The 26261-nt window shown below is 44.1% G+C and overlaps 1 protein-coding gene across 1 annotated transcript; it reads right to left on the reverse strand.

Moving 5' to 3' along the window:
* Cd59 (CD59 molecule (CD59 blood group)) lies at nt 1-24641 on the reverse strand. The gene is made up of 5 exons (XM_048361308.1): nt 24513-24641; nt 23795-23869; nt 13448-13532; nt 10644-10745; nt 1-370 (listed from the first exon to the last, which is right to left on the reverse strand). Exons 1-5 carry the CDS (start codon nt 24639-24641, stop codon nt 150-152), a joined length of 612 nt encoding a protein of 203 aa, XP_048217265.1. The 3' UTR covers nt 1-149.
* Nucleotides 24642-26261: the final 1620 nt, after the last annotated feature.

Genomic DNA, 26261 nt, shown 5'->3' on the forward strand with positions numbered 1-26261 from the left:
TTATCCAAGGTATGCAAGATAATTTTATTCTTTGTCAACAACATCCAGTTGGAAAACAATAAAGGCTTTGGTTTGCAGCAGTAAGAAAATGGGAAGATAAGAAAATGGGAAAGTGGAGGAGTTTAGTAGATCCCTTCTCTGCTATTGCATTAGAGATAAAGGTTCCACATTGCTGCCACTAATGGGGTCACCAACAATGCCAGCTTCCCCGATATGGTGGCAGCTGCTCCAGTAAGTTTGTGTTTGCTTTTGTGATTACAGTTGTCTTGCTGGCAGCATCTGTACTGGATCTCAGGCTCTCCTAGCCGGCTGGAAATGAATTGGAAAGTACAATCCTGCATTGCCCAACAGTGGCGATAGGTTCGATGCCCTGTGGAGAGACACACAGCAGTAAGAAATCATGTGGGCAAAGCTTTGTGTCTCCTTGGACCTTTCATTCTACTTCTTAGGACTTCTCCCAGGGAAGGAGAGAGGTCATGGCAAGAAGTCAGCCAGGCGATTGTGAAGAGATGGGATGACATACCTCTAAATGAAACTTTCCCACAAAACCAGTCTCACTAGAGCCAGTCATGTGTGTGTGTGTGTGTGTGTGTGTGTGTGTATCTGAGATCTTCTTTACCCCTTAGTATCTTTTCCTTTCTTGTTATCTTCTCAGACACTCCTTTCACATTCATCATCCATCATCATTGTTATTATTTTAGATATGGATTCCATGAATGAGCAAAAACATGCAATATTTTGGCTTTTTTTTTTTTTTTTTTTTTTTGGCCAGTCCTGGGCCTTGGACTCAGGGCCTGAGCACTGTCCCTGGCTTCTTCCCGCTCAAGGCTAGCACTCTGCCACTTGAGCCACAGCGCCGCTTCTGGCCGTTTTCTGTATATGTGGTGCTGGGGAATCGAACCTAGGGCCTCGTGTATCCGAGGCAGGCACTCTTGCCACTAGGCTATATCCCCAGCCCCGCGGCTTTTGAGCTTAGTATACCTTGTTCAATATGATCCAGTTTGGGCCATTAATTAATTAATTGATTAATTAATGTGCCAGGAGCTCAAGCTTAGGACCTGAGGCACTGTCTCTTAGCTTTTTACTCAAGGCTGGCACTCTACCACTTGAGCTACAGTTTGATTTCCAGCTTTTTTGGTGGTTAGTTGCAGGAAAAAAAAGCTCATGGACTTTTATGCCTGGGCTAGCTTTGAACCACGATCTTCAGATTACAGCCTCTTGAGTAGCTAAGGATTACAAATGTGAGCCACTGGTGCCCAGCCCCACAGTTTTGAAAGAGTTGGCTCAAATTTACCTACATCAACAGTCTCTCACTGTCCACATGCATCCCTAAAAGTGGTCCTCATTCACAAGACCATCACAGAATGGTCACTGGTCATTGCCATCAAAGGCTCCTTTCAACATCCTCTCTCTTCTAGACTTTCCATAGCACTGTCATACTCATTCTCTCTTCTAATTGCCCCTGAGTGACCACAAAGGCTAAGTATTCCTATCCTACATAGAGCAGTGGGAAAATGTGGCTCAAGTGATTTCCCGTTGTGCATTTGAATCAGGTGCTCTGCACTCTGCCTCTTCTAGGCTAGCCTGAGTCAGAACTGGAGAAGGATATAGATGCTCAGTTAATATCGGCCATACTGAAAGGCCAGACTACCTATAGTCACCCCTTGATATCCACAGGGGATTGTCTTCAGGATCTGTTGAGGACACCAAGATCTGAGGAGGCCCAAGTACCTTAGGTCCCTGAAATACAATGGCATTTGTAAGCAACCTATATACTTCTCCTGTATCAAGAGTTGCTAGGTTAGAGGAAGATGGCGGCGCCACAGTAGGGAGGCACCCCAATTCGCTCCAACTGAATAGCGAGCTGGGAACTCCAGCACCTAACACCCCATCAAGAACCTAGCAAAACCAGCATCCAGAAGCAGTGGAGAAATGCAGGAAACAAAAAGGGGCAAAAAAAGAAGAGCCTATAACCTGCACTGAGCTGGAGAATCTCCGGGTACCCTCCCCCCACCAGCTGACCCTGGCCCGAACAGGGCCAGGCTGGGAAAGGGGACCCGGCGAATGGCAGACCAACTGCCAAAAACTCACACCAGGAGTGCAGAGTCCAGACAGCAGGACTCCACGGACCCCAAGGGGAGAGCGGACCAAGACAGACGACAGCGACGGGAAGTTTGGGACCGCATGGCTGGGATCGGACGTGAGCATTGGGGGAACTGAGCGGTGCAGAAGGGGAGAGCTAGGGCCACCACCATGACCTTTCACCACACCACAGCACTTCACCCCCGAAGGACCAACGGCGGCACAGGACACACACACAATCCAGGACCAGTGAGTTCCCCATTGCCCCGTCCCCCAACGGGAGACCAACTATCAGAGACCCAAACCCTACAAAGAAGCTAGAACTCCCTCCCCCTCCCCACCCCGAGGGAACAAAGAACCCCCAAATCAGGCGGCAAAGTCCCATCAGGCTCTGGGAAGACACAGGAATTAGCAGGGAGGGGCGGAGCAGCGCCAAGGCAGCAGAGGAGCCTGAACCAGCTGCACAGGCCCTGCCCCCTTCCCAACAGAGGCCTGGGGATGGCAGGCATTGCAAGCCCCACCCAAGGTGCCTGGGCCTTGCGGACTTTTTCAACTAAAGTCACAGGCGTTGGTGGGCAATACCAGCCCAGCAGGGACATCTGGGCCTGATCATGCGCCCCCTCGCAGCGGAGGTGCAGTCTGAAGGCGCTAACCCACGCCCGGACACTTGATCCCACTGGGCCCACACATATCTCCCCCCACAGCGGACTCGCGGGAGGGTGCAAGCACACCCCAACAACCCAGGGCTCACTCTGGTAGGCGTACCCCGCACAGGTGGGCAGGGCCACAGCAGTAGCGCCCGCTGTCGTGGGCGCACGTCGCACAGGAGGGCAGGGCCCCAGCGACTGCGCCCACTCTGGTAGGTGCACCTACACAGGAGGGCAGAGCTCTCCAGCAGCCGTGGCCTCTCAGTTTGGCGCATTTTGCACAAGTGGGTGGGCTGCCCCTCAACAACACCGGCCCGGAGGGGTCTACACAGGAGGGCGAACTGCCTGAGAGGTGAGCTCCTCTGACCAAGATACAGAGTGGAAAAAAGAACCAAAGAAAAGCCTCCACGCCATGCTGAATCAGCGACCAGCAAACCCCCACCAGGGGCACGCTAGGGTCAGCACAACACAGCAGCAGGACATTGTCCCACAGAGAAAGACACAGAACCTACCCACCCCCAAGTGCAGTGAGGGTGACCACCCCGGCAACAACCGAGAAGGGCACGCTCACCCATTGGGCAGCAAGGTTCAACAGCCAAACCCAAACCCAGAGCCAGGACACCAGGACACAAGGCTCCCACTGACGGACCAGCGGGAGCCAACACAAAACTAAACCAGGGAAGCCACCCACAGATCTCCAGATGCACAAATCACAAATAAATATAACACAGTTCATCAAAGGGCAAGCCAACTCGCCAGCTCCAAAAAGCAGCATGACTGAAGAGGAGATGGAGAATAAAAAAATCAACTGAGGCCATGTTAGCAGAAATGATGGAAAGCTTCAGAAACGAAATCAGAAAACAATTCCAGGAGTTTAGAGTGGAAGTCTTGAAGGACACCCAGGAAGCCAAGAAAGAAATAGAAGCAAAAATGGATATAATGCAAACCTACACTAAAGAAGACCTTAACATCATGAGAAGTGAAATGCATGAAAAAATAGATTTAAAATACAACTCTTTAAAGGAAGAAATTTCCACAATCAGAGCTGATCTGACAACCATAAATAGCTCTCTGACATCCATAAACTCCGCAATTGAATCCACAGCACAAAGAATTGACCATATGGAATATAGAATCTCTTTCTTGGACGATGATGCAGCCGAGAAGAACCAGAAAATTACCACACTCCAAGAAACGGTGAAGCTTCAAGGCAGACTAATCCAGGAGCTAGTGGACAAAGACAAGAGATATAATCTGCGCATAATTGGAATAGAAGGAGCTGAATATCAGAGCAGAGGGCTTCAACATATTTTCAATAAAGTTATTGCAGAAAACTTCCCCAATCTCACAAGGAACCCCATCCAGGTAACTGAAGCCTATAGGACACCTGGCAGGCCAGACCCCAGAAAAGCCACACCAAGGCACATAATATTCAAGACTTCAGATCTCAAGAATAAAGATCAAATCTTGAATGCAGCCAAAGCGAAGAAAGAAATTTACTACAATGGGAAGAGGATCTGAATAACAGCAGATCTCTCCATACAAACCTACCACACATGAAGAGAGTGGAAGAACACCATCCAAGTTCTACAGGCCAACAAGTGCCAACCTAGAATAAAATATCCAGTGAAGTTGGAGTTCATATTTGAGGGGAAAACCAGATCTTTCCATAGCAAAGAGGATCTAAAGGAGTATGTGAATAAAAAAACAGCCCTACAGCGAATTCTAAGAGGGGAATCCCATCCAACAGAAATTGTACAGGACACACAGACAGAAACAGAAAGAAACTACAATAGCCAGAGCCCAACAGAAAGAGCAGCTCACTAAAGACAAGAAAAAAAAAAAAGAGGAAAAACAGCCCTACAAGAAAATGGAAGGAGAAAAAAACACTCTTATCCCTGATCTCTTTGAATATAAACGGTATAAACTCTCCGATAAAGAGGAGCAGACTGGCAGAATGGATCCACAAACAAAAAGTTGCCATCTGTTGTCTACAAGAGACCCACCTTACAGCAAGGGACAAAAACAGACTCCGAATGAAAGGATGGAGCAAGATCTTCCAAGCAAACACACCTACCAAAATGGCAGGTGTAGCCATCCTGATCTCAGACAAGCTGGACTTTTCATTAAAATCAACTCAAAAAGACATAGAAGGACACTACATTTTAATAAAAGGAAAAGTCCAGAATCAAGACATCACGGTGATAAATGTATACTCACCGAACAAAAGAGGCCCTACATATGTCAAGCAAATTCTCACAGAACTACAGAACAAGATAGACCCAAACACAATCATAGTGGGACTCTAATACCCCACTCTCTCCAAGAGACAGATCCAACACCCAGAGGATCAGCAAGGGAGCTGAGGACCTAAGTAACACCATATCCCAAATGGATCTGACAGATCTATATAGAATCTCCCACCGTACAGAGACCCAATACACCTTCTTCTCAGCAGCCCATGGATCATACGCAAAATAGACCATGCCATAGCCCACACAAAGAACCTCAGCAAATACAAAAGTATTGACGTCATCCCGTGTATTATATCTGACCACAGTGGATTAAAGGTAACCCTCAATAACAACGGTTACCACAGAGGCTATACACATTCTTGGAGGCTAAACCCCACACTGTTATCCAACACTTGGGCCACAGACCAAATTAAAGATGAAATCAATGAATTCATAAGCCACAATGATAATGAAAATACATCACAAAGAAACCTATGGGACACAGCTAAGGCAGTACTGAGGGGCAAGATCATTGCCCTCAGCACTCACATTAAAAGAATGGAAGCAGAGCAGGTGAATAACCTCACGATGAAACTAAAGCAACTGGAGAAACAAGAAATGATCGTCTAAAATGACTAGGAGGAGAGAGATCACAAAGATTAAAGAAGAGATAAATCTGATTGAAAATAGAAAGACCACTCAACAAATAAATAAGACTAAAAGCTGGTTCTTTGAGAAAATAAATAAAATTGACAGACCCCTCGCAAGACTTACAAAAAAAAGAAGAGAAGAGACACATATACGTAAAATCAGGGACTCCACCAGAAAAATTACAAGTACACACGATATTCAAACAATCATAAGGAACTATTTCCAAAACCTCTACTCAGCAAAAAACAATAATTTTACAGAAATGGATCAATTCTTAGAGAAGTACAAACTGCCCAAACTGAACCAAGAAGAAATAAATCAACTAAATAAACCAATAACTTACAGTGAGATACAGGAGGTAATCAAGAACCTCCCAAAAAAGAAAAGCCCAGGCCCAGATGGATTCACCAACAAATTCTATAAAACCTTTAGTGAGGAGCTAATACCAATACTCCTCAAACTCGTCCGCGAAATAGAAACAGAGGGAGAAATCCCAAACTCATTCTATGAAGCTAATATCATACTCGTTCCCAAACCAGGCAAAGACCCAACAAAAAAAGAGAACTACAGACCAATATCACTAATGAACACAGACGTAAAGCTCCTCAATAAAATATTAGCTAGCAGGATCCAGAAACTGATCAAGAAAATTACACATCATGACCAAGTAGGCTTCATCCCACAGTCACAAGGATGGTTCAACATCCGTAAATCAATCAATGTAATTCACCACATAAACAGAACTAAAATCAAGAATCACATTGTTATCTCAGTCGATGCCCAAAAAGCCTTTGACAAAATACAACATCCATACTTATTAAAAGCTCTGGAGAGAACAGGAAGAGATGGAACATTCCTCAAAACAATAAAAGCCATATACAACAGACCAACTGCTAATATCATATTAAATGGAGAGAAACTTAAATCATTCCCCCTAAACTCAGGAACAAGACAAGGATGCCCACTCTCCCCACTTCTTTTCAACATAGTGCTGGAATCCCTAGCCATAGCAATAAGGCAAGAGGAGGACATCAAAGGGATCCACATCGGCAAGGAAGAAATCAAGTTATCCCTGTTCGCAGACGACATGATCTTATATCTGAAGGACCCAAAAAACTCAGTCCCCAAACTCCTACACCTAATAAACCATTTTGGCAAAGTAGCAGGATACAAAATCAATCCACAAAAGTCAGCAGCTTTTCTGTACACCAGCAATGTACAAACAGAAAAGGAAATTATGGAATCAATTCCATTTACAGTAGCCAAAAAAAGAATAAAGTACCTAGGGATCAACCTAACCAAGGACGTGACGAACCTATTTAATGAGAACTATAAAAATCTAATAAGGGAAATCAAAGAAGACACAAGGAGATGGAAAGACCTCCCATGCTCATGGGTAGGCAGAATCAATATAGTGAAAATGGCCATATTGCCCAAATTGTTATACAAATTAAATGCAATCCCTATCAAAATCCCAGTCACATTCTTCACTGAAATAGAGAAAGCAATCCATAAATTCATATGGAACAGCAAAAGACCTAGAATAGCAAAAGCAATTCTAGGCAAAAAAAGCAGTGCAGGAGGTATCACAATACCAGACTTCAAGCTCTACTACAGGGCCATCATAACAAAAACAGCATGGTATTGGTATAAAAACAGACCGGAAGACCAATGGATTAGAATTGAAGATCCAGAAATAAAACCGCACTCTTATAGTCAGCTGATATTCGACAAAGGAGCTAAAGACATACAATGGAATAAACTTAGCCTCTTCAACTACTGGTGCTGGGAGAACTGGGCAGCCATATGCAGAAAACTCAAAGTAGACCCAAGCCTATCACCATGCACCAAGATCAACTCAAAATGGACCAAGGACCTCAATATCAGACCTGAATCCTTGAAACTACTGAAGGACAGAGTAGGAAAGACGCTAGAACTTATAGGCACAGGAAGGAACTTCCTGAATAGAGTCCCAGAGGCACAATCAATAGGGGAGAGACTCGACAAATGGGACTACTACAAATTAAAAAGTTTCTGCACAGCTAAGGACATAGCCACCAAAATAGAAAGACAGCCAACCATATGGGAAAGGACCAGCACAGCAACAGACAAAGGCCTAATATCTGTCATCTACAGAGAACTCAAAAAACTAAGCCCCTCCAAGCCCAATAAACCAATTAGGAAATGGGCAAAAGAGCTAAAGAGAGACTTCACAAGAGAAGAAATAAAAATGGCAAAGAAACATATGAGGAGATATTCAACATCCCTGGTAGTAAAGGAAATGCAAATAAAAACAACCCTGAGAAACTACCTCACTCCAGTTAGAATGGCCTATACTCTGAACTCAGGCAACAACAAATGCTGGAGGGGGTGCAGGGAAAGAGGAACCCTTCTCCATTGTTGGTGGGAGTGCAAATTAGTACAACCACTTTGGAGAACAGTATGAACGTTTCTCAAAAAGCTCAATATAGATCTACCCTATGACCCAGCCATACCACTCCTAGGCATCTATCCTGAACAGCAGGTCCCAAGATATTAAAAAGACATTTGTACTTCCATGTTTATCACTGCACAATTCACAATAGCCAAAATATGGAAACAACCCAGATGCCCCTCCACAGATGAATGGATCCAAAAAATATGGTACCTATACACAATGGAATACTACATAGCGATTAGGAATGGTGAAATATTGTTTTTCGCAGGGAAGTGGTAAGAACTTGAACAAATAATGTTGAGCAAGACAAGCCTAGAACACAGAAAACAAAGGGGCATGATCTCCCTGATATATGACTGTTAATAAGGGGTGATGGAGAGACAGTAGAGACCAGGTCTGTGAAACCAAAAACTGCTTGTCAAATGGTATTTCCCACAGGATTGGGGCAGCGACCCAACAGTATGTATCTAATACCAAACAACTACTCAACATATAAAGGTCAAAAATTGACCTCTCAGTGGAATACAATAGCTCAAAAGCTATGTATGTACGTTCATATAAGACTACTGTCGACATATTGTCTAATATCGACATTATATTTAAAGCCCTAGGCGAATTTTCTTGGGCGTAGGCCACATGGCTACTGTATATGTTCTTGGTACATTGTGTATTGTATGTATGTCTACCTGACCTAGAGAAGGGAAAGAAAAACAGGGTGTAAGATATCACAAGAAATGTACACACTGCCCTACTATGTAACTGTACCCTTTTTGCACAACACCTTGTCAAAAAAATTGTGTTTAAATAATAAATAAATTACAAAAAAAAAAAAAAAAGATCCAGAGAATTGAGGTCTGAGGCCAGCCTGGGCAAAATGTTAGTGAAACCCTATGTCAATCTATAAGCCAGGCAGTGATGGTATGTGCCTATGATCCAGCCATAGGAGAAGCTGAGGTCACGTGAATTGAGGTTCCAGGCCAGCTTAGGCAAAGTTCATGAGAACTCATCTCAACAGAAAAAGCCCGGCATGGTGGTATGTGCAGGTCAACTTAGCTATGGCAGGAAGTGTAAAAGGAAGATGGATGTCCAGGACAACCTAGGGGAAGATCAAGACCCAATCTCAAAAAATAGTCGAGTCAAAAGACTTGAAGAGGGCTGGGGATATGGCCTAGTGGCAAGAGTGCCTGCCTCATATACATGAGGCCCTGGGTTCGATTTCCCAGCACCACATATACAGAAAATGGCCAGAAGTGGCGCTGTGGCTCAAGTGGCAGAGTGCTAGCCTTGAGCAAAAAGAAGCCAGGGACAGTGCTCAGGCCCTGAGGCCAAGCCCCAGGACTGGCCAAAAAAAAAAAAAAAGGACTTGAAGAGTGACTCAAGGGTAGAGCATCTGCTTTGCAGGTGTAAATCCCTGAATTCAGACCCCAGAACTGCAGAGAGAGAGAGAGAGAGAGAGAGAGAGAGAGAGAGAGAGAGAGGTATAAAATGATAAGCTTTGTATTGTATATATTTTTTATATTATATGTATTTGTATTGTTTATATTTCCCTACCATTAAAAATAAGAACATTTGCTTTAAAAAAAATAATAAAATAACCTCAAACCTAAAAAAAAAAAAAAGAGCTGCTAGGTTGAAACCCACAGATAAGGAGCGCTAATTGTCACCCAACATGCCATCTTACATAACTAGTAGTAATAAATGACACTTCCTGTCCTGCCACATCTTTAACAGCATCTGATGTTGTCAGTGTTCTGGATTTTAGTCATCCTGATAGGGCTGCTTTATTATTGTTTACATTAACTATTTTTTAAAGTCTAACAATTCAGATAAGAAACTGAAATGTGAGAGATAGAAAGAAGATCTAGACATAGATCTACTTCCTCATTTACAGTGAGTTAATAGTGGTTCTTGATGGAGGCAGGATTCCCTCTACCTTTAGCCTTCTTACCTTTGCCTTGTCTTCTGAGCTGGAGTCTCTTTAGGCCCCTATAAGTACTAGATGCCCCATGGAATAAGACCAAAATAGAGTCATTTGAGCCAGCCACACAGGTTGCTGTCATCATTTTTTTTTTATATACATGTCCTTTATCTTTACATCCCTAGCCCTTTAATTCAGGCCCTGAGAAATTTGGGAGACAGAAGTGTCACTGTTAGAAACACAAGTTAGGCAATCATATTTTCAGGTTCAAATACTAAATGAATGACCTGACTAGGATCAGAGCCTCTGGATTTTCTTTCTTTCTTTTTCCCTTTTTTTTTTTTTGCCATATAGGAAAAGACCACCAGGAGGTAGGTGAGAAGGACTAAATTTTTTTAATATACAGAAATGGGCTGATGGCCTGGTTCAAGTGGTGAAGCATCTGCCTAGCAACCACAAGGCTTGAGCTCACACAGACACACACACACAGACACACACACACACACACACACACACACACACACACACACGGGAAGCGTCTAACACACAGCTGGAACTAACTAAATGGTAGCTATTACCTGCTGCATACTAGTTGAAGGAGAATTAGAGAGGCCCACATTTCTGAGGCTCTCATCCCGGGTCAAGTAGGAGACAGGGGTCAGGGGTGCTCTTACCAGAGTGTGCATCAAGACATGCATCCAGGTTAGGTGGGCAGGTCACATTTATGTTGCAGTCTGAAACTGGGTCAAGACAGCTGTAGCAGACGAGGCTAAAACCTAGAAAGAAGAAAGCCTATCAGAATGTGTTGAGCAACAACAAAATAAACAAAAGTACCTATAAAACCATAACTGACTTAATCCTCTGATGGGGAGAACAGAGCTCACAACCCCTAAGAGCAATGGGGAAGGTCAGCTCTTTTCTCCCCTGGCTGCCCAATGGTCAGTCACCATTACCATGACATAGTACCCATCCCCACTAGCAAGTTCACAGACAACCAATTACTTCTAAGGAAACAAGTGAGCACCCATGTCCTCCAGAAATTTAAGGGAAAAAAAGAAAAAAAAACTAAGGAAAATGTTCAAGCCCACACAGAATGCTATGTTTGTCTTTGGAATCAGAACACATTTTGGTGAGATCAAGATATCTGGCTTTAGGATGATTTATGATTCCTTGGATTTTGCAAAGAATAATGAACCCATACCTAGACTTGTGGGTATAAACTGAAGCCAAACACGAGCAATGCATCTGTGGATGATGACATTCTGGCTGCTAAGAGGGGGTGAGGGAAGGGAAGGTGTTTAAGCCAGCAGCTCCTGGGGTGTCCTTTCCTGGCATCAGGAAGGAAATTGTAAGCTTCAAATACCATTTCTGCCTATGAGATATTTCTACCTAGGGCACATTAGTCTGTGTCATGGAAGTCCCCCAAAGGTCCCTCAGAGTTCTAGGAAGCAGCAAAGGAGGTCTTTTATATGCATACACATGTCCATGTTTCACATCTCAATTCTCAGGGACCTAAGTGCCCTGCCCCCATACCTGTCACAGAGTAGCAGATTTCTGGAAACAAGAAATGATGGGCTTTGCAATAGGAATGTGCAGCATAGAACTGAGAAAATGTGCAATGCTGTGACACAGGTGGACAACACTAAAGCCTACCCTGACTAGAATTACTAGAGGTGAGCAGGGGAAGTGGGCAAAGAGTCATGACTTTGTTACTTTTTCTTCTCAAAAAGAGAAAGAAGGGGCTGGGAATATGGCCTAGTGGTAAAGTGCTCGCCTTATATATATGAAGTACTGGGTTCAATTCCTCAGCACACATATATAGAAAAATCTGGAAGTGGTGCTGTGGCTCAAGTGGTAGAGTACTAGACTTGAGCAAAAAGAAGCCAGGGGGCTGGGGATATGGCCTAGTGGCAAGAGTGCCTGCCTCATATACATGAGGCCCTGGGTTCGATTCCCCAGCACCACATATACAGAAAACAGCCAGAAGTGGCACTGTGGCTCAAGTGGCAGAGTGCTAGCCTTGAGCAAAAAGAAGCCAGGGACAGTGCTCAGGCCCAGAGTCCAAGCCCAGGACTGGCCAAAAAAAAAAAAAAAAAAAAAAAAAAAGAAGAAGCCAGGGATTCTGGCCCTGAGTGCAAGCCCCAGGACTGGCAAAAAAAAAAAAAAAAGAGAGAGAGAGAGAGAGAAACAGGCTAGGTGCCAATGGCTCAGGCATATAAATGTAGCTACTTGGAGGCTGAGATCTGAGAGCTAAGAATGGTGATTGGAAGTCAACTGAGGTATATGTATCCAAGAGTCTCTTATCTCTAATTAACCAGCAAAAAGATGGAAGTTTGATTGAAGTAGTAGAGTACCAGTGGTGATTAAAAAAAAAAAAAAGTCAAGTGAAAATGCAAGTCCCTGAGTTCAAGCCCCAGTACCAGCACAAAGAAAGAGAGAGAAAAGAGTTCAAGTATGCTCTAGAACAAGTTACTCCCTTGCTTCTGTACAGTCTCCTGTATCAGTCCAGGAGGGTTGGAAAGAGTAAATGAGATAAGCTTTGGCACCATTCCTGACACAACATCGGCAGCCAATACAACACACTGTGGAGTGCGTATTCAATGTTTTAAAATTGCTCATTATATTTCTAATTCTTTCCTGCTTCCTGCTCTACCTATCCCTGGTCCAATAAAATAAAATAAAATAAACCAGTAGCAGCCAGGATCCTGTAACCATACCACACAAGCAGAATACATTTAATTCCGGAAGCAAATCAAGTCATATGATGACCATGACTCAGATAACTTCTGCAGAAACCTGAGGAAGGATGCCCAGAACAGTTGTGGATATGGGTGGAAGGGCCCAGGGGAAGGGTGGCCTGGAACAGAGATGAAACACAGGAACACTGGCATCAGGCTGGGCTCACATTTTGGCATTCCACTTCTAGATATTCTTTTATAAGTTATTTAATCTCTTTGCACCTTAGTCTTGTGATCTGGACTGATTCCATTAGATCGGCAAGATGCCTCACAAGCCAACACATAAAATGCTTATGCTGCTGATTCACTCTCAGTGCTATAAGCCTTAGTGTATCGAGCTGCTACTGCTTCCCCTGTTAGCATCACTAGAGCACAGGAGAAGCTACTAGGCAGGACAGAGTTCAGAAGACTGAGTGCAGTGGGCCCTGTTAAGGCTCACATCCACTGGATTCTCCAAGCGATGGTGGGTATGACTGGGTCATTCCCAATCCCCTACCCTGTTCATAGAGCAGCCCTGTAACTCAAAATGAGCTTAAGGTGTCCCACAGAAAATGTTATACAACCTTAGGCCTAGAACACACTGGAAGCAAAAGAACCAAAGCAAGGCCTGAAAGAAGGACTGGGGCAGAAACTGAGGCCAGTGGCATCAGCTTCGTCTCCCAGATCTCTAAGAGAAAGGAAGCTGATGGCCAAGGCAACCTAGGTAACCCATATCCATGTCTAGAGACTGGACCACGCACCTGAGTGTGAGAGGAATGCCAGGATGAGCAGGAAGCTGAGCAGGCCAAATCCTCCTGTACTTTTCATTGTGTCTGGTCTCAGAGCCTGGAAAGGAGGGACCAGAGAGCCGTCATGGACTAATAATATGCTTGCGAATGATGTACAAATTGAGAACAGGAGACTAAGAGGGCCTTTGGGAAACACAGACAACCAGGAAATTTCCAGAAGAGAGCACACTCAGTATGGTTGTGCCAGTCCCTTCCTCCTGCATGAAGACATGAAGACATACTTACTGAAGAAATTCATGTCTTCTTGAGGTGGACAACTGCAGCTCACTAGGTTTAGTGCAAAATACCTAAATCTCAAGCCAGCTCCAACTCATAGTAGCCAGTTCCTATTGTCTTCCTCATACAGGTTGTGTAGCCCAATGAAGATGCAAGAAAATTAATTAAGAGGAAATTTTAATTAATTAAAACTAATCAATTAAACGTTGGGCCCCACTACAAGGTATAAATTGAACTGGAGGGCTCCCTCTTTCTCCAAGCCAGGCCACTAAATAAAGCCCCCCCCCCAGGGGGAGGGTTGGGAAAGCACCAGCAAGCAAGAATCCAGCACAGCACAAGCACTTATAACAAGTGTCACAGGGACATGCTTTGCCTTGTTCACTTTAGGGAAGGAAAGGGATGTTGTGGGTAACCTCAAAGATTAGTCTCATTATGTAAATGACAATAGTTACCAGGCAAGAAGAAAGCTTTAGGTTGAAGCCCTCCTTTCAGCCAATAATAAAACCAAGCATGGGAGGTTTAGAACCCTCCAATGTTCAAAACTTTTGGTAGCAGACTTATGAAGTCTCCTATGTTTGCCCTTCACTCCTGGGCCCATCCAGAAATAAGGAAGTGAGAGCTTTTCGGAGTCCACAGGCCAGGACTCAGGCCTGACACACAGTTGAGGCCGGAGAGCAAGTGAGCCACGTGCCCTCCTCTACCTGGGAACTTGAGTTCCCTGAGACTATAGAATCATCTCCCAAATCTGGGAGATTGTCTGGCACTGTCCAAACAAGAAAAAGATTGAGTCCTGTGCAAGTGTGGGGGAAGGATAAAGAAGGCCTGACCTTCCCTTAGAAGCAGAGCACCCCCACTTTCTCCTGCTTGATCCCCATACTAGGAGGATTCTGTAGACTCAGGTTAGGGCTCAGGGCCATGAAGGAGTTTGGCAAGAAACAAGAAGAGGAGAGTATTGACCTGTAATCTCTCCACATAGCCAGACAGGGTGCTCAGAAGCTTTCAGAAAGTTAACAAAAGCTTCTTTGCTGGACACAGTAGTTCATGCCTGGAATCCCAGCCACTTGGAAGAAAAAGATAGAGAAAATCATGGTTTGAGATCAACTTGGGAAAAAAAGTTAGTGAGAACTTATTATAGCAAATAACAACAAACAAGCTGGATGTGGTGGCTTGTGCCAGCCTTCCCAACTACACAAGAAGAATAAACAGGAAGATTGCCATCCATCTGGCTCAGGGGGAAGTCATGAAACATGAGATCCTACATGAAAAATAACCAAAGCAAAGAAGGCTCTGGGCATGACTCAGGGGTAGAGCTCCAGAGAAACAAGACCCTGAGTTCAAGCCAAACACACACACACACACACACACACACACACACACACACACACACACACACACACACACACACAGCTACTATGTTAGGCATTGCCATCAAAGTAGAAGGAAAGCAGTCTCTTGACTCTTGCTAGGCATTCAAAAGGAGACTTCCCATAGGATGGTCCCTGACTTAAACAACATGGTGATAAAAGACTAGATCTCTTCCCAGTAGGGATCTGTGATGACATGGTGAAGCAAATGGGAAAGAACTGGCAGAACAAAGCAATGAGCTGCACAGACTGCCATGCAAGGAAGGGCACTGGCTTCTGAATCTAATGTGGAGGCCTCTGAACAAGGTCTTGAATCACTCTGGCTCTGCTACTTTCTTGCTAGGTGTTCCTTTGTGACCTCCATTCTTCAGTGAGCAAGTGTAGAAACAGTGATGCATACTGCAAGACATGATGCCTGCCCACTGTTGGTATTACTGAGAAATTCTGAAATGATGAACAAGGAAGAAACTGGGCAGGGAAAGAACAGGGATGGGAATGGGGGGAAGCCCGTGGGTAGCAGGTGAGAAAGTAAGATAAACATAAGGCAGCCCTCAGCTTTCTGGGTGAGAGTGGGAGCATCAAGTCATAGCATCAGCTAAGACTGGCTGGCAGTCAAGAAGCTGATTCTCCCTGATAAGGCTGGGATCTGACATGATTCTGAGACAGCAGACAAATATGAGTTAGCAAAAGGCTGGAAGTGGAGTAATAATTTAAGTGGTACTCGCATCAGAGTGGAAAAAGCCCAGCAAGAGTGTGAGGCTCTGGGGCTGGGAATATGGCCTAGTGGCAAGCGCGCTTGCCTCCTACACATGAAGCAGTCGGTTCGATTTCCCAGCACCACATATATGGAAAATGGCCAGAAGGGGCGCTGTGGCTCAGGTGGCAGAGTGCTAGCCTTGAGCGGCAAGAAGCCAGGGACAGTGCTCAGACCCTGAGTCCAAGGCCCACGACTGGCAAAAAAAAAAAAATACTAAAGAGTGTGAGGCTCTGAATTCAAGCCCTAGTCTCAGAAAAGAAAAAGCCAGGCGCTGGTGGTTCATGCCTATAATCCTAGCTACTCAGGAGACTGAGATGTGAGGATCATGGTTCAAAGCCAGCCTAGGCAGGAAAATCATGAGACTTTCCAATGAACCACAAGAAAACCACAAGTTGAGCTGTGGCTCAAAGTGGTAGAGCCTAGCCTGAAGTAAAAAAAGCTCAAGGACAGCACCCAATCACTGAGTTTAAGCCCCACAACTGATCAAACAAAAACAAACAACACACTACAGAAGGTCTAAGTTGGCAGAGGAAATAACTAGTGTGACAAAGCCAAGTTTTGGATCAAAAGACTTTGCTCACCACAACAAACATGAGTTTCCCAGAATACGTTCATACAGGGGAGGAGTACAAAAACTGAACAGTTGATTGTGTTTAAGGTATTTTGTAAATACCCTCAAGAATGAATAGCAATTAAACTTCAGCGAGTTTTAGGATTTTTTTTCCCTGACCTTTTGCTATCCTCCCCTTAAATAGTCTATCACAAACCCATGATTACTTTTCTAATCAGAAATATACAGAAAACCTGCACTACAAATGTTTCCTTTGCAATAGTCCTGTGTCATTTATCTTTTGGTTAAGTCTGCTTCAGAATTTGAAAGAAAAAACAACACAAAAACACCCTTGTGTCTAAAACACCCTCCATTTTAAATGTTTTGAAAAAAATGACTTGACAGTAGATAAAATTGTAACCACCTTTTGTACAACTACTTAGTAACAATTTTGTAAGATGAAAAATGATCCCACAAATGCATTTTGTGAAGTCAGACATACCAAGGTGTGGGAGAATTAATTTCTCTGACCAAGTGGAAGACTTAGCCTCGCAGGCCCTTGGGAACATATTCCCAGTGAGGAGTTTCTTTGTGTCTGCGGGCCAAAGGGTGCCACTCTTTGTCAGGAGAATCTCCCCTTCCCCCATACAAAGCCTCCCTGAGGAGACTGGTTTGACCAGCTGCCTTTAGTGGTAGATTCTCAATATAAATAGGACAGCCTCTCCTTCATAAATAGCAAAGTCCCTTTACTGTAATTCAGGGCAGTCTCTTCTCAGTGAATAGCAAATTCTCCTCCCAAGAATTCAGGGTAGTCTCTTCTCAGCAATTAGCAAAGTCTCCTCTCAAGAATTCAGGGCAGGGCTGGGGATATGGCCTAGTGGCAAGAGAGCTTGCCTCGTATACATGAGGCCCTGGGTTCGATTCCCCAGCACCACATATACAGAAAACGGCCAGAAGTGGCGCTGTGGCTCAAGTGGCAGAGTGCTAGCCTTGAGCAAAAAGAAGCCAGGGACAGTGCTCAGGCCCTGAGTCCAAGGCCCAGGACTGGCCAAAAAAAAAAAAAAAAGAATTCAGGGCAGTCTCTTCTCAGTGAATAGCAAAGTCTCCTCCCAAGAATTCAGGGTAGTCTCTTCTAGATGAATGAAGCTAGTCAAAGTCCTGAGCAAACAATAGCTAGGAAATAGCTCAGCCATAGATATGTAAACTCTCTTTGAAGCAGCAAACTTTTGTAGTGGACAAACTTCTGTATTAGCTTTCTTCCTCCCAGTAATGGCATTCCTCAAAGTATGCATTGGTTCACTCGCCTGACAACGGTTGCAGTTACCCGGGTCCAACACCAAGGGAGTGCCAGCAATGCCCTTTCTAAACATATCAGGCCTTGTTGGTGACAGGGAGTTTGCCCAATGACTATTCTCATAATACTGCTGTGGTTCTCAAAGATATTTAGTTCTTGCAAAGAATGTACTACTTACTAGTAATCCTCAAAGAAGATAAACAGCACCACATCTTTGTCCTTTAAGGAGGGGTAGACTGAATTATTGGAAACAGCCCTAAGTCACTGTGCCTAACACCCATAGAGTAACACAAGTGAGCTCATTGTAACATACCATGTGGGTGAGTGAACATACTAAGCCAGACTTAGTCTTAGGGAAGATTTCATTCTGGGTGACTCATTAGCTGGACTCTAAATTTCTTATTAGAAAAAAAAACAAACCACTTATTCAACACAGCAATAAAAAAGTCAAGGTTATACAAGTACAACAAAAGTTAGTGGCATACAGTTCAATGACAGGGAGATGAGCTGTTTGACTGTACAGTTCCATGCTAAAGAGTTAGGTGGCCATGAGAAAAACCAGCACAGCACAGAAGGCTATCTCCAATTAACCAGCAAAAAGCTGTGCTGGGAATGTGGCTCAAGTGATAGAACAGCCTTGAACAAAAAAGCCAAGTGAGAGCTCAAGGCCCTGAGTTGAAGCCCCAGTATTGGCACATGTTCACAAGCTACTCACACACATAAGAGATAGAAGTCTTGGGCTCAGACCTGAAATGATTTTAATTAAGGTACCCCATTTCTACTTTTTTTTCTCTTTTATATGGACAGCAAAATGAATAGCTGTGGAAACCAGGTCTCCTGTTGAAGGACATGTTGAAGGAACCAGAGCTATTTGAAAAGTATATCTGAGACATGTAATGTTTTCAAATCGAGGGAGATTACAGAGGGAGGAAGGAGGGTGTTTTTTCCCTATGCAGTTTCCAAAGACAGAAGAGGATGTGTGGATCATCCTAGACAATGCTCTTGCCAACTCCTTTCTGCTCCATTACAAGCCAGGTGCCAATGTGGCATCAGCTTGCTGAGATGTACAATGCGCGCTAACAGCTGGAAATTTCCAGACAACAGAGATGCTGCAGAAAGGGTCCCACAGATGACAAGAGAAAACCCCATGATCTCACTCATCCTATCATGAACCATTGTGACAAGATTGTTATCTTTTGGAGTGCCAGTGTGATCTTACTGAGCTAAACTAACAACACAAGCAAGATTTTATGAGTCACTTTTTTTCTGAACTTTATAAATTCAGTAAATACTTCAGTTCATCTACAAACAGACCTCATGGGAACATTTTGGACAGTTTCCCCTTTCCTTAAAATGTATTAAAAAAAATGTTGACTCCTCACTGTTCCCTTCTGTGAACTGGTCCCTTGTGGTAAGGAATATTAGAAGTGTCTCTCAGCCAGGTACTATTGGCTCACACCTGTAATCCTAGCTACTCAGGAGGCTGAGAACTGAGGATCACGGTTCAAAGCCAGCCCAGGAAGAGTCTGTGAGACTCTCATCTCCAATAAACTACTCAGAAAAAGCCAGAAGTGGAACTGTGACTCAAGTGGTAGAGTGCTAGCCTTGAACAAAAACTCAAAGACAACGCCCATGCCCAGAGTTCAAGCCCCAGGACAGGCAAAAAAAAAAAAAAAAAAAAAAAAAAGAATTATCTCTTGTGTCCACCACACAAAACATATGCTTTTGTCTTGTTTTGCCTCAGAGAAGTGAAATAACTGTCTTCTCCACATATCCCCTTCCAGTAACAACAACCCCACCCTGCATTACCTTGCCCTGCCCAGCTTGTCCAAATGGGCCATCTAAATACTTCTGTTGTAATTTGTAGAGAAGAGTCCGGGGATCAGGCTGGCTTCCCCTTACCTCACAAAGTGTTACAATCTTTGAACTCATCCCCTCCCACCCTCCTATCCCCCACCTGCCCCAATTAAGCAACACTTAACTCTTTATGCCAAAGGTAAGTTTTGAGGTAAAAAAGGAAGAGGTGATTGGGAGAGGAAGGTATTAAAAAAAATTATCTTTATGAATGTAAAAGAATAAACTCACCGAAGTCCATGTAAATTCACCAAAAAAACCCCCACAAAAACCCACTTCCTCAGTTCCTATGCGGTCAATCATTTTTCTTGGGAATTTGACAAGAAAATGATTCCATAATAATAATGTCAAAGATACACCATATACACCAGTGGGAGCTGGTGGCTCATCTTAGCTACTCAAGAAGCTGAGAAGTGAGGATCATGATCTGAGGATCACTAGCCTTTAGCATAAAAAAAAAAAAGGCCATCTGCTTTACTGTATCCTGGTTTGTAATCTTTTGGGTAAATGCCCAGGAGTGGAATTGTTGAGTCACAGGGTAGTTTTTCTTTCTTTCTTTCTTTCTTTCTTTCTTTCTTTCTTTCTTTCTTTCTTTCTTTCTTTCTTTCTTTCTTTCTTTCTTTCTTTCTTTCTTTCTTTCTTTCTTTCTTTCTTTCTTTCTTTCTTTCTTTCTTTCTTTCTTTCTTTCTTTCTTTCTTTCTTTCTTTCTTTCTTTCTTTCTTTCTTTCTTTCTTTCTTTCTTTCTTTCTTTCTTTCTTTCTTTCTTCTTTCTTTCTTTCTTTCTTTCTTTTCTTTTCTTTCTTGCCAGTCCTGGGGCTTGGATTCTGGGCCTGAGCACTGTCCCTGGCTGCTTTTGGCTCAAGGCTAGCACTCTACCACTTGAGCCACAGCGCCCCTTCTGGCTTTTTCTGTGTATGTGGTGCTGAGGAATCAAACCCAGAGCTTCATGCATGCTAGACAAACCCTCTACCACTAAGCCACATTCTCAGCCCTGTTACAATCTTTTATTGTGTGTATTTGGTTTTGTGCCAGTACTGGGGCTTGGGTCCTGTTCCTGAGCATTTTCACTGACAGCTAACATACTATTACTTGATTCTCAGTTCCACTTCCGGCTGTTTGGTGGTTAACTGCAGTAAGAATGTTATGGACTTCCCTGCCATGGCCAGCCTGGAACCTCAATTCTCAGCTCTCAGCTTCCTAAATTGCTTGGATTACAGGCTTTGAGACACCAGCACCTGGTTCTGACTAAGTCATTAAAAACGCCTAATTTACCAATTCCTATTCAAGTCACCAAAGTCAACTCAGCTGTCTCTAAAAGACAGAACCAATCCAGACTATTATTCATTTCCATCCACCTAAGATACCAGGGGAAGCTAAAAAATGAAAATGTGATTTTCTAATACAAATTCTTTTTTAATCACGTTGCTGAAAACATTTTAGGTAGTAAATATTTTGAATATTTGGGGAGAAATTATGGTGTGAGCCTATAATCCATTGCCTTAGGAGAACAAAAACATGGTTCCGTCTATCCAAAACTCAATCCTCCCAAACATCCATTAAAACCTATCTGCTTGACTTTAAATAGTATATATATATACATATATATACACATTTATATGCATACATAAATATACGTATGTACGTACATACATGCATACATACATACACATGAAAGGAGGGCAGGGAAGGGCATTCCAGGGATTTTAACTAGGGACTGGAAGCTGTGCATGACCATTTGTTCTTAGTCTGGTGCTCTAGCATCTTTTTGGTCATTAATTGGAAAAAAGTGTCTCACAGACTTCTTGCCTTGGGCTTGCTTTGAATCACAGTTTGAAATTATGTGTATATAATAATTAAAGTTGTATGATTTGGTCTCAATAAAAATGGCAAGCAGTATTAAAAAAAAAGCTGTCTGCTTAAGTATATATATGTAATATAACCAATATGTGATATTACATATAATACGTTATAGTACATTTTACACAGATTATTATTGTTATAAGTAACAATGTCATAATATATATGTATTATGTGTAAATATAATTAATGTTCCATATATATATAAAACTCAGGAAAACTTGAGCAGAAAGCACTTAGCACATGAAATATTTAATAGTGGAGTTGAGGAACTTTCTAGTGCGTATATTCAGCCTTGACCATTACCTTCCTACCATATCAACAGCAGTAATTTATGAGGGCACTGGGAGCAGGTGGACAGCAGGCTTGGGATTACAGGAGTACAGGCCAACAGGCTACTTTTGACAGGATTGAAAGCATCTTTCCCAGCAGGTCTGCAAAAGGAGCAGTTAGTGCTAATGAAATAATTAGGAGTATCTTCTATTTTTCAGGGTTCCTGTGATTAGGCCACAGCAATGTGTCACCAAAGGCAAGTCCTTGTTTCTGTGCTAACATGTATGTAGTAGGGGTCAGATTCTATGCTAGGTGATCTTGACATAAGGAAGAGGGGAGAGGCAGGGCTCTTGAAAGGTGAGACAAACCCATGTCACTATTTCTGAAGACAGGAGACATGAACCAAGAAATACAAGTGGCCTCTAGAATGTAAGAATGATCCTCAAGTGATATCTCACAAGGAAACCCGAGCTTGGTCTTTCAGTCACAAGGACTGTGTGTTGCCAGTGCCTCAATGAGCAAGGAGACAGAGCCTTCAAAAAGAAACCCAGCCTCCCATCTTGGCTATAAAGCCCAGTGAGACACTTGTTAGACTCTGCAGGGATGATGGAACTCTAATATATGTTATCTTAAACTGGTAAATTTGTGGTGATATGTTGGACAGCAGAAAAACAAATATGAGTCAAACATAATGGTACATTTGCTACCTGAGATGGGAAGAACATTTGAACCCCGGAGTTTAGGACCAGAATGGGTTTGACCTAGTCTCAAAAACAAAAGCCAAACCTAATATAGTAATCTTATTGCAAAGAAGTGGAACTATGATCTTCTTCCCAATCTCAGCACCCCAAGCAGTTAGGATTATAGGCATGAACTACCAGCATCTGGCATGGTGGGTAGACCTCTTGAATTCAATTTTTCATTTGTTTTAATATTTTGTGGTGCTGAACAACTCAGGCATTGTGCAATCTTACTACCATTGAGCTATACTCCAAGGTGTGTGTGTGTGTGTGTGTGTTGTGTGTTGTGTGAATACTCAGGCTTTAACTCAGAACCTTGCATTGTCCTTTTCAATCAAGGTTGTCATTCTACCACTTGAGCCAAAGCTCTAGTTCTGGCTTTTTGCTGATTAGAGATGAGTCTCATAGACTTTTCCGCCAGGTCTGGCTAGGAACCACGATCCTCAGATCTCATATTCCAGAATAGCTGGGATTATAGGTGTAAGCCACCACCACTTGGTTCCAAGAATTTTTAACAGCAGGATTCACACATATCTGTGAATATAAAATTACTGCTTGGGCTGATGAACTTCAAGGCTAGACATGTCCTTCAAAATAAAACCTTAATATCTTCATTTTATAGGAAACCAATGGAAGTCCAGGAGAGTGAAATTACCTGTCTGAAGGCAACAGGATAGTGGAAAAGCTACCAGGGATGCATCTTGCTTCTGTATCTCAGGGGTTGTTGACATGTAAACAGCTTACCATAACCCACTGGAAGCAATGTCTGAGGGCCTGGTATCCTTAGCCCCACCTGCTATAGCAAGTACATCAACACAATTCATAGTAACAACTGCATCAGCAGATGGAGACAAAGACCCCTCCATCACAATGGAAGAGCCCCTCCCAGCCACCCAAGGCCTGGGGCTGACTGCCAACCCAGAACTCTCAAGATCTGCCAGTTTTCCCTACCAAAGCCTCTTGGCAACGTGTTCCCTGGCTGTCTGAAGAAACCCTCTCCTCTAAACACTCTCACCCTAAAATCCATTTTACCAGCCCCCCCCCCCTCTCTCTCTTCCTGTATTTAAAATTTTCTCCTTTCTCTTCCAGACCACTGGGTAAAATGAGATGTTTTCCTTAGAGCAACGTTTGAGAAAAACTTCCACTTTCCCCTGGATATGTTTGGTTTTTAGTATGGGATCTCACTCTTGGCCTGCCTGGCCTAAAGAAACATCCCACAGTCTCCACGTTTGGACAAATGTTACCATCACCCCCACTCCCTCCTCCCTCAGCTGAAGTTTGCGGGTCTTCTCAGTTCTTCTCAAGTGGACCAAGAGAAACTGACCCCAGTGCAAACCTAAACAACTGCAGCGGGGTTCCGGAATGCCTGAATGATTAACGGTTCTCCTCATTACCATAGGCGTCTTTTGCCAGAACCATCTCATCTCTCCCCGACAGCTGCTGCTCTGGGAGGCAAGCCTACGGTTTTGCTGAAAAGAAAACGAGATGAAACGGCGTAACCGTGGTGCGCCTGAACATCACAAGGCAAGAAAAAGTATATTAAAAACTACACATATACACACATGCATACATACATACATCTATATGTATGTATTTTTAAAAGCTAACCTTCAGGTTCTAAGGAGACTAAGGCCCAAGCTGATCCAAAGAAATAAAGCTTCGTCCCGTTCTAAATTTAGACCCAGATCTGGGCGGAAGAGAAGGGTGGGGATCACATGGGTTGGTTGGCCTTAACCCTGGAGCTTCCTTCGCGATTTCTTCGTCTAGATCGTGGGTATTCCCCCAAGATATTCAGGTGCGGCGGGGACGCGGGGCGCGAGGAGCAGGTGCCCGCGAATGGAGAACCGGAAAGGCCAGCACACAAGGTCACAAAGCTTCTGGCCCCGGCGGAGCTGCAAGCCTGGAGCCTGCCAGGCCCCGGACGGGCAGCCCACCTGCTGGCACGCCCTGCCAGGCCGGTCAGGCCCGCGATGATCAAAGGCTGGGGAGCCCCCGCTCGGGAAACCTGGCTGGCCCCGAAGTCCCTGGCCAGCCGCCGCAAGCTCCCGAGTGCCCGGGCGCCCACGCCTGAAGCTGCCCCCGCCCCCTTCCCACTCCGTACTCGGATCTTACCCGAGCCACACGACGTCCAGGCCCCTCGCACCAGAGCCAGTGGCGCACTGAGTCCCTCGGGCAGGCTCCGCTCCCGTGGCCGTCGGGACTCCGCCCACGGGAGGAGGGGCTCCGGCCCGTCCCTGCCATGCCCAAGGCTTCTCAGGGACGAAATCCCAAGTAGCTCGGGTTCGCTCCACTGCGAGCCGGCGGGGAGAGCTCGATAGCTAGGATCAGATTACCACCCGTCAACACCCTAGGAGCGCCCCCCCACCCTGGATTCCTTCCTTTCCAGATGAAAAACCAGCAGGACGGGGCCAGACTTCGGATTCCCTCTACTATTAAACAACAGCAGCACGTTAAGATGTTTCCCAAAACATTTTGTGTGTGTTCCATCAGGTCTGCAGCCTTGCGGGGGCCTGAGACTCCTTCCCACTCTCACGTCCCAACACCCCTCAGCCACAGACAACCTGTTACGCATTTAATGCTTTCTGGGTGAGCTGGGACCAGAACTGCTATTTAGAACATATTAGCAGGGCCCCGATGGCTCACCCTTGTGAACCTAGCTACCCAGAAGGGAATCATGGTTCAAAGCCAGGCCGGGCAAGAAAATCGGTGAGACTTTTCTCCAGTTAACCAGCAAAAGGCCGGAAATAGAGCTGTAGTTCAAGTAGTGGAGTACCAGCCTTGAAGGGAAAAGTGAAAGGGATAGTGCCCCAGCTCAAGCTCCAGTACCAGAGCAGCAGCAGCAACAAAAAGAAAACCCACAAGCCCAGCATCCCAGGGAACTGAGAAGTGCCACCATATATGAGTGAGCTTTTGGGTGACTCGCAGCCGCATAAAAGTAGGATAAACTGAGAGGGCCAACAAGTGCTAGTCCAAGCCAACAGAACCGCCCCCATTCAAGGCTTCACTGAGCAGAAAGCCACTAACATATTTGGAGGAGGGATGGGTAGAAATGAGGATAGTTGGTGTAAAGAGGACAACAGACGTCTCTTTTTAATGCATCTTTAACCAAACAAAAGATAAAATGAGCCTCTCCACTCATTCCCACTTGCCTTGTCACAAGAAGATGTGGGCATCACCTGTAGGCCTAACAAGTACCATGTGAGTGCTGATTTTCACAAGGACCACCAAGTTCACTCACAGCCCATGGCTAAAATAAAGTTCTTCAGTTTTTCAATGGTAGCAGTGTTAAAACAGCAAACTTAATCCTGTGTTATACACTGAGAGTTTAAAAAATGTGAAGCTCCTTTCCTTTCCTCTGTGCAGCCTATACATTCTTCTAGCACTCAAATTTTAAATAAAAGCAAACGAAGCTTTTAGACTTTTCCTCCTATTTAATAACTTTGTCTGCACCAAGCTAGGAAGCAGCAACACTGGCCTTTTTTTTTTTTTTTAAGTGGCACACATAAGTATGTGTCACATTTTGAAATACTTTCAAATTGAAGTTATTCACTGTGGTTTTTATTATCTATGTTTATTGAAAGTATAGTCCTGAAAAATGCATTAATAGTAATTACTCTTGCATGTTAAAAACCCACCAAGGGCTAGGAATGTGGCTTAATGGTAGAGTGCTTGCCCAGCATGCATGAAGCTCTGGCTTCGATTCTAGAGCACCACATACAGAGAAAAGGCCAGAAGCAGTACTGTTGCTCACATAGTAAAGTACTAGCTTTGAGCAAAAGGAAGCCAGGGACAGTGCTCAGGCCCTGAGTTCAAGCCCCAGGACTGGCAACAAAACAAAACTAAACAAAACCAATCAACCAA

Source organism: Perognathus longimembris, chromosome 13 (genome assembly GCF_023159225.1).
Source record: "Perognathus longimembris pacificus isolate PPM17 chromosome 13, ASM2315922v1, whole genome shotgun sequence".
Taxonomy (NCBI): domain Eukaryota; kingdom Metazoa; phylum Chordata; class Mammalia; order Rodentia; family Heteromyidae; genus Perognathus; species Perognathus longimembris.

Coding starts and splice junctions, on each gene's coding strand:
- Cd59 (XM_048361308.1), bottom strand. CDS start 24,641: ATGGCAGGGACGGGCCGGAGCCCCTCCTCCCGTGGGCGGAGTCCCGAC. Junction 23,870..24,512: donor CTGGACGTCGTGTGGCTCGG/GTAAGATCCGAG, acceptor TTTTCTTTTCAG/CAAAACCGTAGGCTTGCCTC. Junction 371..10,643: donor ATGTCTTGATGCACACTCTG/GTAAGAGCACCC, acceptor GTCTCTCCACAG/GGCATCGAACCTATCGCCAC.